Genomic DNA, 24,248 nt, shown 5'->3' with positions numbered 1-24,248 from the left:
GTTAAAAATAACGAAAACGTAAAACTATTATTCATTTTACATAGATTAATTTGATCATAGATCATTTGGTAAATTAAATAACTGCAAATTATAATAGTTTTCAAAAATTACCTCATCACTTGAGTTGAAGCAACACTCACCGAAGAGGTCGAACTGGAAGCCGTGACTAAATCGGCCACCGTAGATGGGGGAAACTAGATGGGGGAAAATATCACACAGTGGAGCTTTAAATATAAAAAGCAAGCTTGGTGTGTATTTCTTGCATGTCATGTCAGACAACCTTTGTGTACATTTTATATTTAAGCTTGTACTCGTATGAGCTTTTGTTATTCATTTTAGAATCTGCACAAAAATTTCTTGCATGTCATGTCAGACAACCTTTGTGTAAATGAGAAAAAAAGAAATGAGAAACAACAGGCCCAGGTGTAAAATACTGTTGATTTTATTATTTTGATGACTTCCTCTATAGTTCAGAGTAACAGCAGCAGGTAAATGGAGGGAAATTTAGGCTAATGAACAGAGGATGAAAACAAGAGAACATATAAAAGGCAAGGGTCCAAAATCGCACCTGAAACCTCAAATGTGAAAAAAGTAAATTGGGAATTATTTTAATTAACTAAAAAATACATTCATTCCTTTTTTTATGAAGGATAATGAGCAACAAATATGTTATTTCTCCTGATATGTGAAGCTGAAGATAACTATTATATCATGGCTAAAATCAGGGTCACCTGTAATACTTCAATGTGGTATTTTACTGTTTTAACCCTTCACTTTGTGCAGCAAATTCTTTTGCATAGTACAGTAAATAAAAATATTTGTAGCTGGCATGCACAGGCACAGCACAGTGTCTGTGTATAATATATACATATTCCTATGGGGTTGGGCACTCGTACTTCACATTACGGAGTAATAAGTCCACTATAGTGAATACATGCAGCAAAGCAATCACTTCCAGTCGGGTTAGCAGCACTGACAGCTGAGGGAGATGGACCAGAAAGGCCATATAATAAGGTCTGAATAATATCTTCACTAAATACAATTACGTACGCAGATGAAACCAGGCATATTCAAAGTACTGATCAGGGTTATTGCATGTATTTCAGTTGATCAGTTACCATAATAATACCTCGGCCCAGCAGAGGAAACAATATCACTGTAAAGTGCTGTGTATTACATCCCAAACGTACATTTTACTTGAGGTCTTTGGCTTCAAATCACCTCCTCATTTAAAGTGGATGGTGACGTACAGCATCTATAGATGTGTTGACTTACATTCAGCTGCACAGCCCCACAGCAGAGACCAACAATAACAGACAACATACACACACCATTTAATGCACAGGATGGATATGAAATCCACTTCACTTTATATTAATGTTTGCTTAAAAAAAAAAAAACATAAATATGTAAGTGTTTATATAACAAATTAGTCTTGCAAATTCATTTAAAAAAGGGCGCTAAACGCAGTTAAAAAGCAAACAACAAAAATAATGAATTAGAAAGAGCAAAACTGTTATTCATCTTATAGGGATAATTCACCCAAAAATGTAAATTCTGTCATCATATACCCTTTTTCTAACATTATTCAGTATGGATTCAAGCCACAAAAATTGTTCCCACAACTTAATTTGTTCCTTCTTGGTCATAAACTAAATAAAATGAGGGAATGGACTTGTTCCTTGTCCCGGTTTAGTTTGACCTCGGCTAGTCCGCGCCACTATACCCTTAAATTGGGCATTATTTGAGGGCACTGCCATTTGTAGTGTGTCCGAAACCATAGTAGACGTTATCGTGTGCTCTCATTTAATCCCACAATGCACCACAATAACGAGTGTACAACCGATGTACTAGTGTTGTCACGATACCAAAATTATGACTTCGATACGATACCAGACTAAAATACCTCGATACCGATACTAAATCGATACCATGGTAAAAACAAACAAAAAACAGATAATATAATTAATATGACAACAGAACTTATTAATCATTGTTTTATATTTTTTAACTAAAAATTCACTTGGCCAGCATGTTCCTGTCCTGGTTTTTGACCATTCCCTCCTCTTATTGCTGTAATAACTACATACCAGTGTGAACATCCTTACAGAGATCACTTTATCAATCATGCTATCATTCACTAACCTTTCACTTCTCAACAGGTTGGGATGACCAAAATCTTATTTTATGATTCAAGTAATTTAATATTTTTAAAAATGTAATCTATATTTTATAATATAATAAAGATTTTTAATTGTATCTGTTTTTAAAAATAGGCAAAAAATGCAAATTTCAAACAATATGAACATATTTATTTTTCAGCTTCATTAGGTCTATTTAACAGTAGCAAGTCAAGAAAGAAATTAAATAATCAAATATAAAACTTCTTACTTGTCTACACTCTATAATTTAACTATACACTGATTCTTAAAGGGGTACTTCAGCGCTGGGAAGATGAATCTGTATTTAAACTGGGTCATCAATGTAGTAGAAATGTGAAATTATTTTTGAATTTGGTGTCTTCTAGACTGAGAAAAGACAGAAAATGTATTTTTGTCTCATGGGGATGAAAGACTACAATTCCCAGATTGCTTCGCTGCCCTGTGAGGCCATTCCCAAAGCCACTGCTACTGGATTACAGTGACTGAGTTAGAGAAGACACTACAATTAAAAACTGATCGTGTCTGTTCAATATAATGAGTGAGTCTCCGCGCGAGTATCACAGCACTGAGCACTAACTGCAGGAGTGATGAGAGCTGAGGTAATCGCGACTACACTCGTGGCATACATTCACAACGCGAGTTCAGTCTGGCGCGTTTCAGTTCATGCCTTTACAAGCTTAACTTTCATAGAAATTAATTTAAGAAGTTAAAAGACTTACATTGCTCTCCATAGCTCTGTTTAAATGAGTGCCTGTAGCTGAGCTGAGCTGTGAGTGTGATCTCCATCCCCCATGCGCGGATTCAAAACATGCGGAAATGGCTCCCTCTGCTGGCTGTAGTCTTTAGCCTTTGGCCAAACGTTCCTCCTGTGATGCAAAAATCGTCAATTTGCATCATAGGAGGAATTTTTCCAGAAATAAAATGCATAAATCTCTCGTCTCAGGGGGATATGAGGGGGGAAAGCACAATCATTTGAATATACTCCAGGGTTTCTACTGATACAAAGCCATATGCTAATCGCTGAAGTAACCCTTTAATAAATATATTTTAGTTATTTTGCCAAGCATGATGTGGTTTTCTATTTTTCATTGTTTGCTTAACATTAATAACAGAATATTAGGTCTGGCTTAAGACCTGCATGAATCGAATTACCTCAGCTGTACACGCTCACTAAAGACATCTCCGACTGTGTTTACCTGAATACTCGCCAGACCGTGCATTTTTACATATTTTTGACCATTCAAACCCAAATAATAATCCACGAAAGAACTGAATGGCTATCGCATGTTTGTTGTCTAAAAGGCGTGTGCGCACGCTTCAGGTCAGAGTCCAGCTTTTTCTACTCATGCGCGCATATTTATGTTGCTTTCTTTGTCATGCGTTGCGCATATATATTTAACTCTTCTTCTGCTTCTAATGTTTATTGAACGGCTGAAGCAGAGCTCATTATAATTCATGATATAGTTTACAAGTTTGAATAATAAAGGAAAAACGAAATAAACGCGATACCTATCTGTATTGTGACTGCATGACGTGTCTGGTGAACCACTGGTGTAACTTAGGGTGCGTTCACACTTGTCATGTTTGGTTGGATTAAAACGAACCCTGGTGCGGTTGCTCGGTTAGTGCGGTTCATTTGAACATATGTGAACGCTGCCACCCGAACCCTGGTGCGCACCAAACAAGCGGACCGAGACCGCTAAAAAGATGGGTCTCGGTCCGCTTCCAAACGAACTCTGGTGCGGTTCGATTGATATATGAATGCAACACGGACCAAAGGCATGTAAACGGACCAAAAACCGGACGTAATGTCAAGATGCCACGCATAATGCAGCTGATTTGACGACACGGAAAGATCGGTGTACGTTATCCAAAATGAGTAACTTTAACGTTAGAGGGCAAACGTGGAGCAACGAGGAAGTGCCTCATGAATATTTGGTCTGACGAGCATGTTTCGAAAATGCTAGAAAAAACACACAAAAAGCATTCCTGGCTCTTCTCATCAAAGTTCCTGTGTTGCCCAAGCAGGTACAGACGACAGAACGGCCGTCTCTTTTGCACAACGGAGGAAATCCTGCTGCTGTTTTGAATGTTTTGAACATTTTATGAGCTCTTCATGAGTTCTCAGCGGGTAAAAATAATGCCACATGTACACGCATTAAATGATCGCGTTTAATCCAGCACACAGCGTTGTTTTGAACATTTCATGAGCTCTTCATGAGTTCTCTGGTAAAAAATAATGCCATATGTACACGCATAAAATGCCCGCGCGTGTAATCCGCACACAGCATTGTTTTGCATGTTCGGTAAACGAGCTCCTATGTCATATAAACCGACCAATCAGGTTGTGAGCGTCTCCCTGTGCCTTTGGTTCGGTAACTTTAGGTTCGCTGTTAAAAATGCCCGTGTGAACGCTAAGCGGACCAGGACTATTATGTTTGTTTTTTGGTCCGCACCAAACTAACCAAACGAAGCGAACTACAAGTGTGAACGCACCCTTAGTGTTCGTTCCGTGCAAAAGAAACACTCGGTGTAGCAGAGCCTTTACGGTTAATTTACCGTGACATTGTTAAGCGCGGTTAATCGAGAAATCAGTTACCGTATTTTCCGGACTATAAGTCGCTCCGGAGTATAAGTCGCATCAGTCAAAAAATGCGTCTTGACGCGGAAAAAAACATATATAAGTCGCACTGGACTATAAGTCGCATTAGGGCAGAGCTGGAGCCACGCGCATGCAAGCACGCGAGCACCCGCGCGCGCATGCGAGCACCTGCTCGCGTGCACTCGCTCGTGCCCGCTTCACTGCATAACCCGAGCAGAAGAAAGAAAGTTTGAAGTGAGTGAGAAACTTGTAAGGGACTGGCGAAAAGCAGAGGTTACTTTAATTGTGATGAAGAAGAAAAAGAAATCTACTCGCGGACTGTAAGCAAGATGGCCAGAGCTGAAGGAACGAGTCCACAGAGGCTTGAACTCTCTGCCGGGAGAGGCTCTGCCGCGCGAGACGAACGCTGTGAGAATCGTTCTCCGCTGCATGTTTTACTACATGCTGTTTGTATTTTGCAGAATAAGATTTTCTTTATGCGGGCATTTTGTTTGTGTTCAGTCTTTCTAAGTTGTTGTCTATAAGTAAATATTAGGCTACAGGAGCAGCATAGAGCGCATTCTCGCGGCTATATGTTTATTCTTGTCAGTCAGTATGAATTAAATTTGATATATAAGTCGCACCTGACTATAAGTCGCAGGACCAGCCAAACTATGAAAAAAAGTGCGACTTATAGTCCGGAAAATACGGTAATCGCTGCATCCCTACGCTCAAGAGACTGAGACGGCAGAAAGCACATCCTGTTTGTTTTCTTGTTATTGGGATTTACACAAATAAAGGTGGACCCTTTACAGTTTGGACTGATGTATTACTCTTATCTGTATGACCAAAAATGACAAAGTGTTTTCAGTTGTTTCCGCTGTTTTCAGGAAAAAATACAAGCGATTGTGCGGCGCCTCCGAGTGATGCAGTTAAACGTGCTATACTTTGGATGAAAGGCAAACGTTTGGATTTCCCGCCTGACACACTTTAATGATCTTTCCCTCATGCAATGTCTGACTTTTTCTATGAGGGTTTTATTCTGTGACTAACCAACTAATACATTTTTGGTCAACTAAACCTCAACTAACGGTTAGTCGACACTCGGTCAAACTTTGTCGGGTGTCTTCAGCGTTAAAGTTGGTTTGTGTTACTCCTGTGTAGTTCTGCTGTGCTTTATAGTGTACTATGGTACTTTCACTGTGCAATTTTGACCTTATTAGAGCTTGTTGCCATCCACTTTCACAATATACAAAGAGCTGACATCTTAAATGCCCAACAACATAAAGGGGGCCAAACAATGACAGAATCTTTACTTTTGGATGAACTATTCCTATAGACGTCTCTGACCATTTATATGTAGAATCAAGTCCATCCCATAATTCTACTCAACATGTCTCTCTAAGGCTAAGCCATGCAGCTATCAATTACTTCTGTCAAATAAACAATCAAGAAATGAAGGGCGTCTGAGCTCGTGTTGACATCACTGATGGTCTTCATTGGTCGTTATGCTGAATATGGGCATTAGACATGCAAAACCTTCAAAGAGGTGCCAAGGCCAGACTGGTGTGATGTCATGCTTCTGTAATGTCAGAACGATCTGATTGGCTGTTGGGGGAGACAAGGATATGTCATTACATTGGCTTTCTGAGAGAGGGGTGTGGCTTATAAAAGGGGGTGGAGCTACACAACTAAGGTATTCACTATTATGCATAATATTTTCAAGTATAACTAATGTCAGAATACAGAGGCTCTGGAGATTGGAGCATTCTTTCGGTCCCCTAGATGGCTGAAGCACTTGGATCGTATCCTCGCCGTTTGACGTTTCTTGTTGTTTGAAAGAAGAGGAAAGAAGAGAAAAGTTAATTGGGAAAAAACACTGCCGTTTCTGAGATAGAAATGCATCACGACCAAGACTCTGTTTCAGCTCCACAGCATCCAAATGAGAAGAATCAAAGTCTACAGTTTCACTTAGTATTGGCACATGGTCATGAAATGTGTTGTTTAGGTAATGAATTTGTATAGAGTTTACACATTGTGGAACTGAAGCAGAACAATATGTGCTACAGAGAACAAGCCTTACGTCAGCGGATCAGGACATAAAGAACGATAGACTGGCAATGGACTATTGTGGATGCAGGACTTGAGGCCGTTTACACTGACAGCAAATATCAAAGCACCCAGGTGGACATTTGAGATGACATGAGCAATGATGTGACAAAAGTGTGTCCAACATTAAGAAAAAAATATTAAAAATGTAGTAGAAATGTACATTTTGTATCTACCTGTATGTTTTATATGGTAAAAACCTTAATACAATAAATTGTGTAAAGTTAGTTTTAAATTGAATCACTCTAAAATGTCATGTACTCTAGCCATGCTCCATTTGTTAACAGTTAATTACATTAGTTAACATGCACTAACAATGACACATTTTATTTTTTATGAACTATTAATTATTAAATATCAATTCATATTAGCTAACGTGATAATAATTAATAGGGCGTATTGTAAAGTGCTAAAATATTTTCTTTGCATTTTGAATACATGAGAGCACACATTGCAATAATCTTTAAAAAAATATATTATTATTATTATTTTTTTTTTTTAATCATAAATACCATTGTGTTTCTGGTCACCCCACATGACATTTTACAACATTAGCTAACGAAATTATTAGTCAAATTATCTGATATTTTACTATATTTAACGACATTGACTACCTTTATATGCACCCTCATAGATTTAGGAAAGATTGTGAATAAACTTTACCTTGTAAACAGAATAATTTGATCAAACTGATGCGATTAAGCACATAATCGCAGCAAACATAATCATAGTAAATATGTGCCGTATTTTAATGGCAATAAACAGGCATGTAAAACCGTATAATGGCGTAGGCCTATATTCCACTCTGATCTAAGTGCGTATGTGCTTGAGACAAACATGTTACGCAATATGAATATAATGCAGAGTATTGTTGGTCGAAATTAGGGCTGGACGATATGACGAAATATATCGTCTGGACGATAGAAAATGTCTATCGTTTTATATAAGGCTCTATCGCTTATGCCACGATAAGGCGTTTACGGCAGAATTTTACGTCGAGATGCACCTCACGCCACGGCATGCCCATGCACGCTGCAATACTTAAACAAACATGGAGGAAGACGGTAGTAGACGCGGTTCAGACCAGGGTAATTCTCAGAGTAATTATGCCAGAGTCGAAACAAACTTCAGACACAGACGCTGCAACGGGCTTTTACACGTGGCACACCATATAGCCATATATTGAAATATTTTAATGGCAGGTGTAGGGATGGCGAAAACGAAACTTTTCTTGACCGACCACCGAGCCTCATTAGCCGGTTGAAACCGGTTAAAGGGGTACTTCAGCGCTGGGAAGATGAATCTGTATTTAAACTGGGTCATCAATGTAGAAGAAATGTGAAATTATTTTTGAATTTCGTGTCTTCTAGCCTGAGAAAAGACAGAAAATGCATTTTTGTCCCATGGGGATGAAAGACTACAATTCCCAGAATGCTTTGCTGCCCTGTGAGGCCATTCCCAAAGCCACCAACTTGATTACAGTGACTGAGTTAGAGAAGACACTACAAATAAAAACTGAACGTGTGTGTTCAATATAATGAGTGAGTCTCCGCGCGAGTATCACAGCACTGAGCACTAACTGCAGGAGTGATGAGAGCTGAGGTAATTGCGATTACACTCGCGGCATACATTCACAACGCGAGTTCAGTCTGGCGCTTTTCAGTTCATGCCTTTACAAGCTTAACTTTCATAGAAATTAATTTGAGAAGTTAAAAGACTTACATTGCACACCATAGCTCCGTTTAAATGAGTGCCTGTAGCTGAGCTGAGCTCTGAGTGTGATCTCCCATCCCTCATGCGCGGATTCAAAACATGCGGAAATGGCTCCCTCTGCTGGCTGTAGTCTTTAGCCTTTGGGCAAACATTCCTCCTATGATGCAAAAATCGTCAATTTGCATCATAGGAGGAATTTTTCCAGAAATAAAAGGCATAAATCTCTTGTCTCAGGGAGATATGAGGGGGGAAAGCACAATCATTTGAATATACTCCAGGTTTTCTACTGATACAAAGCCATATGCTAATCGCTGAAGTAACCCTTTAACCGATTAGTTTAAAATATGCTGCGCTATTTGAAATAACAGCCGCGCTCCCGCTCACACACACACTGTCCTAGCGCTGCCGCGTCACTTTTTTAAATCCCCCACAGCGTGAAACACGATTCCCGCAAACGCGCCGCCGTGGAGCTTGTTTGTAATCTGAGCACAATGGCTCCTTAGTTTCGAAATCGTTTAGGTACAAGGTGATCGCGTTGAAAATAAAAGCATTTGTCTGGCGTTAGAAGCTCATTTGAAACATTGCCGCGGCTTATTTAAGAAAATGACAGCTCTGAAGAGACGCCGCTTTAGTTCGAGGTAGTGCTAACAATAATAAAGAAAGACGATCAACACCTTATGTGTTGCCACTGAAAGTAGATGTAATATATTTCCAAAAGTAAGCCCATCTTAAGCGAAATGACGCTTCATACTGTCGTCTGCCCTGACTCTAACCTCCAGTGTTTTAGCCGGTTTACTTTCTGCAAACCTTGTGAGCACGCAAACCCAAACGCTGTGACCTCGCGTCAAATGTTTTTATTGGTTTATTAAGTACAAACTCAATAATAAAAAAATTGAGTGCGAGGGATATGTTCACTTCACACAAAAAGATTTTGGAATGAGACGGCTAATTGTAGTTGTGTTTAGTCCACTGTATAATAGCCTAATTTAGAGATCACTTTTTTTTTTTAACCGACAACTTTGATCGGTTACGTTGATACGGTCAACCATCGGTCATCGGTTAACATCCCTTGGCAGGTGTTAACTTAACCAACAGTCTTGCTTGAAAAAAAAGGTTCTAAATCAAATAAAAAATGTAGTCCATACTACCTTTATTTGTTTTGTATATAATTTCAAACTGCATTTCCACATTGCAATTTTGTATAGACTATTAATAAACTGAATTAACAGAAAAATTGCTATATCGTTATCGGGATATGAAATTTTGGCCATATCGCCCAGCCCTAGTCGAAATTAAGACATTTTAGGCACATCACAGATAAAATCCAATACGTCCATATGTGTTTTGCATTTGACGCAGATTACAACAGTGACCAGAAACATAATTTATGTTGTAGAGTTTGAAAATAATGGCGGTAAAATAACCATAATTATTAGCGAATAATCAGAAATATGAAAACTGCATGTAAACGTGAGTGAAGAGGTTTGCTCGTGTCATGTAAACATCTTACTGTGTATAGGAAATAATCCCATTATTGGTGCACATGTGACGTAGCCATTACTGATATCAGTTCCTGTTTTTTTTTCTTTCTGCATGTTGGTTGCACTAATGATATAAATTGATATTCCAAATAAAAAAAGAGCGGCATGTCACTGACCCAACTATGAAAAGGAGTAAATTGAACATGATCCACCTACAGTTGACACAATGCAGTCGAGTAGAAACATCTACAGTAGCAGTAAACCTCAGCACACGTGGTGATTCGCTGTCAGTGTGAACGCCCTTCCAAAATGATGCATTTCCCGGACAGCCCCATGCAGATGGGATAATGTGCGAAAGATGAAATGCCAGCATTTCTGGATGTGGTCCTGCAGACCAGGTGAAGCGCACATGTCATTTCACAAAGGCCGATACCCTGCTCTCCTCTTGAGTTTACACAAGACTGAAAGAGAGTGTAAGGATTATCATGATCTCACAACACTCCTCCATTACTTACCAGCACACTTCATCACTTAAAGGAACAATGCACTCAAAAATGAAAATTTGGTCATCAAATTCATAGAGCACTCCATACGTGCTCTATGACTTTGGAAGAAGTTACGGTTCCAGAACAAGAGCCAGGCTCTTGGGGTGTGTGGCAGTCACAAGACTTTAACAACGGATGCATCTCTAGCAGTATAGGGTAAAGATTTGTGTTTTTGGACTTGAAACACTTCCTCCCACCCCTGAGGGGCTATCATGTGTTGGTCCGCACAGACAACACATCTGTAGTCTCTTACGTAAATCACTAGGGTGGTCTGCGTTGTATTCTCTTTTCAGGCAGTTGCAGCAGATTCTTCTCTGGACACAGGAGACGTTTAAGGCACTAACAGCAGTTTACATACATGCAAACTTAGGGGCAGATATCATGTCGAGGCAGGGGCTGAGGCCCAGGGAATGATGCCTCCATCCAGAAGTAGTGGTGTACATATGGCAGAGGTATGCATGAGCGGAAGTGAAACTGTTCGCCTCTGAGGAGATGACCCACTGTCCCTTCTGGTTCGCCCTCACCTCTCCAGCCCCTTTGGGGCCTGAATGCCATGGTACAGACATGGCCAAGGGCTTGTCTCTATGCTTTTCCTCCAATGGTTCTGCTTCCGGGGATTCTAGCAAGGGTGCTCCAGGACAGAGTCCACTTTAATCCATCCCAAGTATGGTTTGCAGACCTGATATCTCTCCTGGACGGCATTACATTAAAAAATTTCATTCTGAAAGATCTTGTGTCTCAAGTGCAAGGGACCACACCAGGCTGGATATCTAAAAACTTTGGATCTGGCCCTTGAAGAGTCCCAGCTTAAAGATTCTGGTCCCTCAACTGAGGTTGCTGAGTCAATTTTCAGTTCTAGAGCCCCATCCATGACTTTTCATATCATGGTGCGAGCAGCAGAACTCTGACCTAGTCAACTGCCCGGTCGTTTCAGTGCTGCAGTTCCATCAAGAGCAACTATCAACGGGTTTGACCCCGTCTACAAACGATTCCAAAAAGGTTGGGACACTGTACAAATTGTGAATAAAAACAGAATGCAATGATGTGGAAGTTTCAATGTTTTATTCAGAATACAACATAGATGACAAATATCAAATATTTAAACTGTGAAATTGTATAATTATAAGGGAAAAATAAGTTGATTTTAAATTGTATGGCATCAACACATCTCAAAAAAGTTGGGACAAGGCCATGTTTACCCCTGTGTGGCATCCTCTCTTCTTTTTATAACAGTCTGCAAACGTCTGGGGACTGAGGAGACAAGTTGCTCAAGTTTAGGAATAGGAATGTTGTCCCATTCTTGTCTAATACCGGCTTCTAGTTGCTCAACTGTCTTAGGTCTTCTTTGTCGCATCTTCCTCTTTATGATGCGCCAAATGCACGGTCCATTTTAAATTAGACATGGCTCAAGGAAAACGCCTGCGCTTCTGCAACATGTATAGATATGGCTTCTTTTTTGACCGTAAGAGTTTTAGCCAGCTACGGCAAATGGCACGGTGGATTGTGTTCACTGGCAATGTTTTCTGGAAGTCGTCTGAGCCCATGTTGTGATCTCCATTACAGTATCATTCCTGTATGTGATGCAGTGCCGTCTAAGGGCTGAAGATCACGGGCATCCAGTTTGGTTTTCCGGCCTTGACCCTTATGCACAGAGATTGCTCCAGATTCTCTGAATCTTTGGATGATATTATGCACTGTAGATGATTACTTCAAAACTTCTTTGCAATTTTTCTGATATTGCTCCACTATTTTTCGCCGCAGCATTGGGGAATTGGTGATCCTCTGCCCATCTTGACTTCTGAGAGACACTGCCACTCTAAGAGGCTCTTTTTTATACCCAATCATGTTGCCAATTGACCTAATAAGTTGCAAATTGGTCCTCCAGCTTTTCCTTACATGTACATTTAACTTATTGCTACCTGTCCCAACTTTTTTGGAATGTGTAGCTCTGATGAAATCCAAAATGAGCCAATATTTGGCTTACTTAAAAACATGTGATATTTTCTTTATTATATTATGAATAAAATATACATTTATGAGATTTATAAATTATTGCATTCCTTTTTTTATTGAGAATTTGTACAGTGTCCCAACTTTTGTACACTTTAGGTTTGTACACTAAAGGTATATATGGCCACCATCTCAGCTAGCCACATACCTTTAGAAGCAGCTTCTGTTTGGAGGCATCCTCTGGTGTCTTGTTTCTGGCATAGTTCCAGATGGCTGAGGTCTATCTTCCGGTCACGTTTCATCCATTTGAAAGGGAATGTCTCAGGTTATGTATGTAAACCGGTTTCCTTAGAGGGGAATGAGATGCTGCTTTGGGCTGCCACACCCTCCACCTTGCCTGTGCATCTTCTTCAGACAATATAATCTGGCGACACACTGGTATGACGTAGATTTATGGTTTCAATGACGTACCACACAAAGCATTCCAATAGCGTCAAACCATGATGCGCCATCTCGTTGCCTTCTTACATATGTAACCTGAGGTGCTCACTGCTTTCATTCGAAGCCTAGAGTAATTGCCTGTAGGGTTTTCTGATGATCAATAATATGCAGAATCCTTTAACATAAATGATAAACTAAATTCTGTGAAAATCAGCTGCTAAAGCCTATTGCGGCTATAAACACGGATTCATGTGAATAACTAGGTTGCAGACTCACAATCAACTTGCTCAAGTGCTCACCGACTGGCTTTGACTGTTTCAATATGGTGGACTGGTTATGCATAGTGGACCGTAGAAACAGTTTCTAATGTGATATATCTGTCATGACTGTAGCTTCATTTAATTGCACATTTAATTGTAGTCTGAATGTTTTAACGCTGTTAGTTTCAGCTGATTCTAAACAACATCAATCAAGACATTTTCTGCACCATGTAGATTCAGCCTCCCTAGCTTGGATGGTGAATGCCAGTTTGTGAGGCTTGTGGATGGTAAATGACAATTGAAGTCGTGTGTCATTTTAACATGCAGGTCAGGATTTCAGCTGGGTCCTACAAGCTGGTTTGAGGTTCTGCTGCAGTGAAATTTAAACCTGGTTTTAATGCCAGAGTTTTGTGTTATTTGCCCTCAGTTGTTCACTCTGTTGGCATCTGCAGAGCGTTTCTCTCCTGGTACAGCGTCTGCAGCAGAAACCCAACCTGTGTAAGTGTAAGCTGTTGTCTGGAGTGAAGAGACATGCAGACTGGTGCTTACTTAAACCCCCAGCCCGTGCCACCCAGGACTATAGCTGCCACCAGGATGGCCCCTGCGATGGACCCTATGATGAGATTGGTGGCACTAGGACCTGTTTGGGCAAGTGTGAGAAGACGGGACATGAGCTTGGATTCGGTAGAACTCCAAATATCTGTTCCAGCAAAACAGATGGTGTCTTTAAAAGAGCCAGCATTGTTATACTATGTTTGCTGTTTGTTATGTCAATCTTTCCGGTCAGCCCTAATAACAATCTTTTCCTGTCAATAGCCCTATTCGGACAGTAATTGTTTCTTGTGGGGTCGTAAGGCATTTTCATCATTTACAGTCTGTGATTTTATTGCCGTCTGAATCCAGAATGTCAGTGTTTTTTCTCCCACCACCTGCGTAAAAATCCCTGGCCGAATTACAGACTGTTTTTAGAAAAAACACCAAGGTCCTGTGGTGATTTAACTACCGTCTGAATCCACATCTCTGAGTTTTCAAGAAAAGATTGATTCAAAATGAACTGTTTATATCCTTTTTGACCCCTGCAGAGCACCGTATCGTTGCATGTCCCTGTAATTTGGATGCATTTTAAAGATAGCCTTCACTTTTATTACTGAAATGCTGGAAAGCATTTACAAGAATAATCTTTCATCACCGCTCAAAAGAGAAAGAGAAAAAAAAACACGTAAACATTTGAAATAAGTCGTTATTGCGGCAGTAATTAACTTTATATAGGTTCAATTTGCAGCATTTTATTAACTTATTTCCTATTTTTTCTTATTAATAAATTAAATATGATTTTATTCATTTATGATTCTTATTATTCCAATCATTCGACTGAGCACGTGAGCAGCGTTCACAGGTGCGCAGGATCACAAAACTCGCTTTGTCCTGCCTTGCTTGCTTCCTTGTAACACCCTTTGTCAATGACTGTTCATTTTTCTCAACTAAGTACCTAATTAGGTGGCTACTTTTTAGGGTGTGACGAGATCTCGTGCTACGAGACCTCGTGAGATTAAAATGTGACGAGATTTCTCATCAAGTGAATATCTTGTCGATATCTCCATGATGGAGCGTGAGGGTGAAGTTAGCATAGAATATGCCACCACTACGTTTAAATGACATGCATTTAGCTTTTTTTAAAAAGCCATTTAATTGAGTTGGAAAACGGTCGCTTCAGTTGTAAACTATTGCACTATTGTGTGATTGCGTCTGATCTGAAGGAATCATTTCGAGATCACATGACAAGAGTAAGGTGAAATGATTGACAGGACCATGGCTCAAGATTCGTGCACAACAGAGCGATGGTCTGATTAATGTCATATAATCTAAAATGTGTGCTCAGCACTGCCGATCCCTACACAGAGCACGCAAATTAAAGCGAAAATAAACACAAGCGCTCTAATTCGCACAAATTAGGCGACATACGATAGCCTGTCTCCCATTATCAGATCTATCTTAGGCTGAGCTGTGTAGCTGTAACCACCTCTTAGCTCTGGACTCTGTTTTGCTCTCTGTTTGCACTTTGAATATTGATAGAGAATAATTTGATTATGTTTTTTGTTTTTTTACCTTTTGGACTTCCTGTTTATGCTTGTTCGTTCCCTGATGATCACTGTTCAAAAGTTTGGGGTCGGGAAGGTTTTTAAATGCTTTTGAAAGGAGTCTCTTCTGCTCACCAAGGCTGCATTTATTTGATCGAAATACAGTAAAAGCAGTAATACTATAAAATATTATTACAAATTCAAATAGTTGTTTTCCAATTGAATATCATTTTAAATGTAATTTCTTCCTCTGATCAAAGTTTATTTTTTGTAACATTTCCTATTATTGCTGCTTCATATTTCTGTGGAAACACATTATTTTTCTGGATATTTTGATGAATAGAAAGTTCAGAAGAACAGCATTTATTTAAAATATAATTCTTTGTAACATTATACATGTCTTTATAGTCACTTTTGATTAATTGAATGCATCCTTGCTGAATAAAAGTTTTAATTTCTAATCTTTGAACGGCGGTATTCCTATGTCTGCCCGAAATGACCCTGCCTTGCTGTAATAACAGAAAAAACTGAAGAAAATGTACTGGTAATGTTCTTAAATTTACAGAAATTTTCTTTAATGCCTTGTGTAATTCAAAATATGTGTAAAACGATTTGAAAAATTCATTCATCTTGACAGTGTGCCTTATTTTATGGACTTCTCTAAGAGTGTAGTTTCCCTCTCTCTGGTCTCTGATTTACTCTTTCCTGTCCACTGGGTGGCGCTTGTCTCTATTTTTTGTGCATGATGATGTTAGGGATTGTGTCCTGTATTGACTAGTATATTTAAAATGCATATATTCACTGCAGTGGGCAGACAACTAAATTATTCAAATTACTACTGAAATAATAGTAGTACATTACTGTTCAAAAGCCTCATTAATGAAGCGCAAATATAACGCATCTCTGTGCAAGTCGATCACAAAACCCTTCTGCTGGTGTTTTATGACTGAGCTCCATCATCTTTGTATGTGTTTGTGTAAGAGCAAAGCAACAAACCCTTGGGTTCGTCATCTTCACTAGGGGCCGGTTCTTTCGGAGGGTCAGGCATGCTACAGTCTGTCCCCGCCCACGTGGTGTCACATGTACATGACGCCTCATTATTGCACACCTGTTCAAATTTAAAATGGCCAAAACAATGCATAAAATACACTGTCAGAAAAAAAGGTACATTGATGTCACTGGGGAGGTACCTTAAGGTTCAAAACCGAAAAGGTGCTAATATGTACCTTTAAGGTGATAATTCGCACTCTTAAAGTACTGATATATACCTTTTAAGGTACTAATATGTACCATTTAGGGGTGAGTTAGGTACAAAGATGTACCTTTTCACTTTTTTACCTTAGGGTACCACCCCCGTGAGAGCACTGTACCTTTTTTTCTGAGAGTGTACACATCATATTAACACTTTCTAAATATAAAGAGAAATGGAGTTTGGAAAATGTACATCAGTAAACCTCGGCATGGTACTCAGTGTGTGTATTGAGGATCGTTCTCACCCCATGACTGGAGCAGATGTGTCCGTTGTGTCCGGTGGGACAGGAGCTCAGGTTCAGATACTGAATAGGAAGACACTTCCTGTCCAGACACATCATGGATGGACCACATGGAGTTCCATCCTCCACATAACCATGATCCGTTTGATCATCCAGCAAGACGTGACCACCGCTGAGAAAACAGTGTGTGTGTGTGTGATCAGATCAGAGCATTCTGATATTGGCAGACTGTGGTGCATTGCATTTGGCTGCTACTGAAATATACACTGCAAAAAATGCTTTTCTTACTTAGTATTTGTGTCCTGTTTCTAGTCCAAACATCAAAAAACTCTTAAAACAAGAAGTATTTACTAGACAAGCAAAAGTTATTGTCTTGTTTTGGGGAAAACAACTCAAATAAAGAGAGTTTTTGCTTAAAATAAGATAAATAATCTGCCAATGGGGTAAAAAAAAAAATCTTAACTCAAACTCAAAAACAAGATTATTTTTCTTACCCCATTGGCAGATTATTTATCTTATTTTAAGATAAAACTCTCTTGAGTTATTAGAGTTATTTTATCCCAAAACAAGACAATAATTTGTACTGGTCTAGTAAATTTATTTGTACTTGTACTAAGAAGAGCATTTTTTGCAGTGTGCAGATTAACATGTATGATCAAAACGAACTGACCATGCATTTGCCTCTGCTCCTCACCTGCAGTCGATCAGTCTGCCCTGATGGTTGAAGTTTATGGGAGTGATTTCTCCTTTCATAATTCCAATCCGTGGGATTCGGCCAGTGTTAGTGCACAACAGGAACCCGCAAAACACATCACTGCAAATATAGAGATCACAGTGACACTACCATTAAGAACAAAATACTCAAATTCACACCAATGGCACCGGCTTCTGCTGAAAATCAGAAACAATGTATCATGTGTTGCATCTTTTATCTATTTGTTGTTTTTCTTCGTATGTTTACCAACCAAATTCAGCAACCAATTTGGCTAACCAAAGTTAGCGAGAGATATGGGATACATATATTTTACAATGCATTTTTGTGATGCTAGGTGTGATTAAAGGGATACTTCAGCGATTAGCATATGGCTTTGTATCAGTAGAAACCCTGGAGTATATTCGAATGATTGTGCTTTCCCCCCTCTTATATCCCCCTGAGACGAGAGATTTATGCATTTTATTTCTGGAAAAATTCCTCTCGTGACGCAAATATCGTCAATTTGCATCATAGGAGGAATGTTTGGCCAAAGGCTAAAGACTACAGCCAGCAGAGGGAGCCATTTCCGCATGTTTTGAACTCGCGGATGAGGGATGGAGATCACACTCACAGCTCAGCTCAGCTACAGGCATTAATTTAAACGGATGCTGAGCAATGTAAGTGTTTTAACTTCTCAAATTAATTTATATGAAAGTTAAGCTTCCAAAGGCATGAACTGAAACGCGCCAGACTGAACACGCGTTGTGAATGTATGCCGCGAGTGTAGTCGTGATTACCTCAGCTCTCATCGCGAGAGTTTATCAGCTCATTTATGAGTATAAATGTAATCTGACTCCTAATCTGAGTCTGCTGTGAGACTCACGCGGCGACTCGATCGTTATATTGAACAGACACGTTCAGTATTTAATTGTACTTTCTGAACTCAGTCACTGCAATCCAGTACCGCTACTGGATTGCAGTGACTGAGTTCAGAAAGTACAATTAAATACTGAACGTGTGTTCAATAAAACGATCGAGTTGCCTTTGGGAATGGCCTCACAGGGCAGTGAAGCATTCTGGGAATTGTAGTCTTTCATCCCCATGAGACAAATACATTTTCTGTCTTTTCTCAGTCTAGAAGGCACCAAATTCAAAAATAATTTCACATTTCTACTACATTGATGACCCAGTTTAAATACAGATTCATCTTCCCAGCGCTGAAGTACCCCTTTAATCACAATTAACTTCAGAAAAATGGGATTAACTAGTTATTTTTTATTCAATTTACGGAACTGATGCACTGTAAAAAAGTCTGTAAAAATAGGGCACAATGTACTGTATAAATATGAAGGAATTTTCCGTATTGTTTTTTACAGGTGTTTTACCTGTATTTTGAATTACACGTTGCATTAGTTTGTGTTTTAAGGGTTAACGAAAATGTCCGTAAAATTGCTGGATAATGTACTGGGAGAAAATTACCAGTACATTTTCGGTTTTTATGTTTTACAGTGTATGAAGTCGAACATATACTGTAAGACGGTCTGCCGGAAGCTAGATATTTTACTTTACAAAGTTTTAAATATGAATATTTTTCTAACACAAGCCCACCGATTTCCTTCAAAGGGCCTCTATTACCCCTAGGAGCCGTGTGGAGCACGTTTATAATGGATGGATGCACTTTTTTGGGCTTTAAACTCAATGGACTCCGTCACTGCCATTATAAAGCTCGGAAGAGCCAGGACATTTATTAATATAATTGAATGTTATATAGGCTGCACCTAGGATGACTTGAGGATGAGTAAATCATGGGATAATTTTCGTTTTTGGGGTGAACTATCCCTTTAAATCATTTGTTTAGCTGCTTCCTGTTTCTCTCCGTTCTCTCCTTCCCTTCACTCATCAGTTTCACAGTGCAGAGTTATACACACAAAATCAATTTTTTTGCTGGTTAAAAACTAATTTAACATGAACGTAGATAAATAACAAGCATGATCTGCAGAGTTTTTAGAGTATTAGAACCTGACAGCCTCATGCAAATGCAAATGTAGCAGGCATTACAAAGCTAAACTGTTAAAAAAGGGATCAGGCTATTAAGATCTAATTTGTCATTTGTAAGGTTTTTACGTAATGTAGAAACATATCTTCAGTGAAATCAAGCTATATTGTAAGATGAAGAGGGACTGATGCCTGAATGGGAGCCTGAAATTTTTTAGGACAATAAAGTTATAAAGTAATGCAGGAGCGACTTGCTTATACTTTTGCTTGATAGTCTAAAGCCGCCTTTCCACTGCACACGACAAACGACCGCCGTCGGACCGGAAGTCATTCATTTCCAATGGAGAGTCGTACAGGGATTGCGTGGGGTGCCGACCATATGCGAATGCGGAATTTACGGATCCGATTTGAGCTTCGGATGCGTTCAAATATTTGAACTTGAGCGACTACACCGTATGCGACACGCCGACCGGATGTGATGTATTTTAAAGTTGTCCAATCAAATCAGTGTGCGCGCAAGTTGAGAATTATTATTATTTTTGTTTATCAGGTTTTATTTTGTTTTACAACCTTTTTAAAAATGCATAATAGATTAATATTAAAATATATGTTTTTCTAAATAAATCTGCCGAATGGGTCGGAGTCAGCTGGTAATTAAAACACACACACACACACACACAATCATTATATTCAATGTGTAAATAAGAGTAAACGGTGTTATTTAGTGCTGATATTAGATAGGTCAGCGGCTGCTGTCTGGCTCTTGTGTAACGATCGCTGCGCCGCTCGTGTGTGTGTGTGTGTGTATGTGTCTGTGAGAGTGAGTCACAGTTCACCTTAGTAGTTTAACTTATGTGATCTAGTTTACTAGTTTGAGGCGGCTGGTCCGGTCCTATGGCTGTTGGAAGAATGAACAGATCAGAGAATAAATAAAAAAAAACATTTAAAAGAGGCAGTGTGTCGTCATGTTTTTGTCTACCGTATATGAAAAGGTTGCGATATGATTCTAGAGAAGTATACAAATGAGACCGCAAGATCTCTCCCATGTTGCCGTGTACGATCATAATAACATTTCCGTGCGACTGCCACTAGGGGGCAAACTCCGACAGTCGTGTCCGAATGACGTGTGCAGTGGAAAGGCGGCTTTAGACAACGCGTGCCACTCTCAATGGCTCGTTTCTGTGGTTGCACTATTATATGAAACGACAGATGGCAGTGCAGAGTAAATATCAGTTCAACTAGCAAGAAAAGGCAGTAAAGCGCTTAACTAAACTTTACATTTAACCTGCCAGGTATAATTATAGTATTTTATGTTCACATAACAACAAAACACTCGCAGGGTTGTGTTATTTCGTGTCTAAGCAAGCATATGATTTTCTCCTGGCAGACTATAAAACAGGTGGAAAATCCACTGCCATCTGAGCCATATCCAGACCATAATATCATAGAGAGAGGTGGGATCTTTTAGTTTTGGGCCAGTAAGCAAACACCCAGAATGCTTGCCATGGTTTATAACTCACTGCTTACTGCACTGGATCCATTTGTCTCCATCTTGACCACAGTTGCCCTTCTCCGAGCCCTCTGTGTTCAGCTTCTCATAACAGAATTTCTCCGAACTCGCAGCCTCTGTATGAGAACAGAAAGGAAAGGAGAGAAACAAGGGAGGAAAGAAAATACACTTGAGGATGTATACGCTAGTCTGACTGATGGTAGTTTACTGTATGTAGATCTACTGACCAGCATGGCCATTTGTAACTTGATTAGATCAAGGCTTTCGGCTTACAGTTATTTGAGCTGTAAAGGCAGTCTGGTATGCTGCTTGCTTGTATTTTTATCATATTATTTAATTATAACACTCATAACACACTGGAACTTCAACACTGCGTCTTGGATTGACGCTATGGAGACGGCATTAGCGTGAGTAGGGTTGGGTAGCGTTCACATTTTAATCGGTACTGGTACCTGGAATTCAGTATCGGTACCCAACCATACCTTTTTTCGTCACTTTAGGGCCTGGGCTGTTAACATTAATAACTGTAAAGAGACTGCAAGTCATTTATAGAAGTGTTATTGACATTATGCCAGAGCTGTCTCGGTCTCTGTCTGCCATTGTCTGTGATGTTTGTATACTGCAATATTAACCAGTAAATTGTATACTACCAGCCACTTAATTAATTAAATTTATAAAAACAAGCATATACATTTTTTTCTTTGTAATTTCATTTCTATGAAAAGATTTCCCTCAAATGGTGTGTTGTGTTAGCCTGACAAGCCAGACCCACATCAAGATGTTTGGTCTGGAAACTCTCCATTGACAGCTCAATCCGAGGGGCGGATAAAACTTTATCCATCCGAAGCCAGTCTGATGACCGGAGACAGGGCCAGATGGAGAGCATGGCCAATCATGCTTCTCCTTCAAAAAGTAGAGTGCAGAGGAGGCGTGACGCCAGGAGGAAGAGACCAGAGTTGAGGAAAGTAATTAATAGAAAGCAAAAAAAAGAGATTGAATCGCTGAGAAGACAGAACATTTCTTCCTTCATCCCCACCCAAGAAGGGTGTGTGGGACACAAGAGGTTGTTCCAAAGCACTTACAGTACGTCAGGCTCTGAGGCTGGACCGATGACGTAATTGGTGTGTCCCGCTTATATTCATGAGTCGTCTTCTGAGAGGTCTGGCACATTTCTTGATGGATGAGCTATTTACAATTCCTTCCCAAAATTAGCAAGGGCTGCCTTTGGTGTTGGAAGCAAGGTAACGAGAAGAAAATGCAAAATCCTGTTCTCGTTGATTTCATAATACTACATTTTTAGTATTAGTATTATTATTGGGTAGATACGCAGTTCAGTGCCGGTCCCGTACTTCCCAGTCAGACTGTTCATAAAAAACCCAAAATGACCCCAAACCCCTTAATCTGTTCATTCAGAGCAGTTTCACTGTCAATTTACAACAGTAAGTAGGACAAAGGACAAATAAGTAAGGACAAATACAACAGTGTAAGAATGATAATGAATATATGATTGAAATTAATAATTTAGACTACTACTAATAACATATAGTCAATAGCTCCAGACCTCCAAACTTCATGTGGCCTTCAGATGAGCTCAAGATCAGTGTGTAGAGAGCTTCATGGAGTGGGTTTCCATGACCGAGCAGCTCATCCAAGCCTTACATCACCAAGAGCAATGCGAAGCGTGGATGCAGTGGAGTAAAGCAGCCGCCACTGGACTCTAGAGCAGAGGTGACGCGTTCTCGTCAGTGCCTGACCTCACAAAAGTTTGGTGGAAGGGGGATTATGGTGTGGGGTTGTTTTTCAGGGGTTGGGCTTGGCCCCTTAGTTCCAGTGAAAGGAACTCTTAATGCTTCAGTATACCAAGACATTTTGGACAATTTCATGCACCCAAATTTGTGGGAACAGTTTGAGGACGGCCCCTTCCTGTCCCAGCATGACTGCACTCCAGTGCACAAAGCGTCGGTCCATAAAGACATGGATGAGGAGTTTGGTGTGGAGGAACTTGACTGGCCTGCACAGAGTCCTGAGCTTAACCCGATCGATAACCTTTGGGATGAATTAGAGCGGAGACTGAGAGCCAGACCTTCTCGTCCAACATCAGTGCCTGACCTCACAAACAAACTTCAAGAAGAATGGTAAAAAATTCCCATAAACACTCTCCTAAACCTTGAGGAAAGCCTTCCCAGAAGAGCTGAAGCTGTTATAGCTGCAAAGGGTGGACCGACTACAGATAGGATGTCATTGAAGTTCATTTGCATGTAAAGGTAGTGTGCATGCCCAAAACTTTTGGCAATATAGTGTATTTGTGCCTGCATTAGTCAGTTTAAGCGCACACCTGAAGCCCAAAGTAGCCTGTACCTGTCCGTGTTTCTCCATCTCGGATCGCGTAGAAAGAAAGCCATCTGTTGAACTCTTTGGCAGTATAAAATCAATAAATACGGTTTTATACGTGATGTGCAACGTACACGATTCAACTAATGTGAATATTACATATGGGTGATAGCACACCGCTTTAAAGGAAAGGAACGGAAAGCGGCATCATGTTTTCATACACGTGGGATGCCCAAATCAAAAACGAAACTAAAACACAGCCCTAAATCATTCTTGAGCGCAAAGGAGCTGGTGGTTTGGGGGCCATATGCAACTTGTGTACATTGTGTATAGGGAGGACTAACTCTGACACAGTTGATATGCTGGGTTTAAGTCTTCTGATTGTCTGTTAATGATGACAGGAAATAGTCACTCACTTGGACCCCACACATATTTACATTGGCTGTCTCTCGTCTTGCACTCTCCAGCATAGCAGCGACCCTGCAAATACAACACAGTATCACTAATTAATAGTAAGACCTACATACATCGATCAAAAAGATGAATATCAGTGTCTGCTCTGCTAAAATATGCTAACTATTGCCAATGGCTAATGTACATTTTAAAAATGTGTAAATAATTTGTTAAAATATTTTTTTTAGCCTAATTATCAATTAATTGCAATGATTGATAATCCGAGTTGTCCAAGACCCTAGGACTTTTGTTACACTTGAACCATGAATACACACACAAATTGACTGGATTCGAGGAGTTTTGTGCTTGGAATTTAAAAAAGTAACATATACATCCCTCACAGGTCAATTTGACCCCCATAGGACTGAATGAAACAAGAGGAATAATTGAGTACACACAGAAAAACCTAAAATGGTCATATTTCAAATTCAAAATGCTAAAACTTTACCAAA

The 24,248-nt window shown here is 39.7% G+C and overlaps 1 protein-coding gene across 2 annotated transcripts in view; it reads right to left on the bottom strand.

Annotated features, from left to right (window-relative positions):
• Positions 1 to 424: 424 nt before the first annotated feature.
• The window catches only part of LOC137074996 (disintegrin and metalloproteinase domain-containing protein 23), an 87,676-nt gene continuing 63,852 nt past the window's right edge, over positions 425 to 24,248 (bottom strand). The window contains exons 20-27 of one of the 2 annotated variants that reach the window (XM_067443119.1): positions 23,760 to 23,823; positions 21,023 to 21,128; positions 17,508 to 17,627; positions 16,817 to 16,985; positions 16,317 to 16,428; positions 13,792 to 13,882; positions 6,490 to 6,570; positions 425 to 6,351 (exon numbers count right to left, since the gene is read on the bottom strand). In XM_067443119.1, the coding sequence (XP_067299220.1) occupies positions 6,525 to 6,570; positions 13,792 to 13,882; positions 16,317 to 16,428; positions 16,817 to 16,985; positions 17,508 to 17,627; positions 21,023 to 21,128; positions 23,760 to 23,823 (708 nt within the window). In that variant the 3' untranslated portion in view covers positions 425 to 6,351; positions 6,490 to 6,524. Of the gene's footprint in view, positions 6,571 to 13,791; positions 13,883 to 16,316; positions 16,429 to 16,816; positions 16,986 to 17,507; positions 17,628 to 21,022; positions 21,129 to 23,759; positions 23,824 to 24,248 lie in introns of both variants that reach the window. The other variant, XM_067443118.1, reaches the window with a different exon arrangement.

Source organism: Pseudorasbora parva, chromosome 5 (assembly GCF_024679245.1).
Source record: "Pseudorasbora parva isolate DD20220531a chromosome 5, ASM2467924v1, whole genome shotgun sequence".
Taxonomy (NCBI): Eukaryota; Metazoa; Chordata; class Actinopteri; order Cypriniformes; family Gobionidae; genus Pseudorasbora; species Pseudorasbora parva.
The sequence above is the reverse complement of the archived record's forward strand: the minus strand, read 5'-3'. Positions and strand labels throughout refer to the sequence as shown.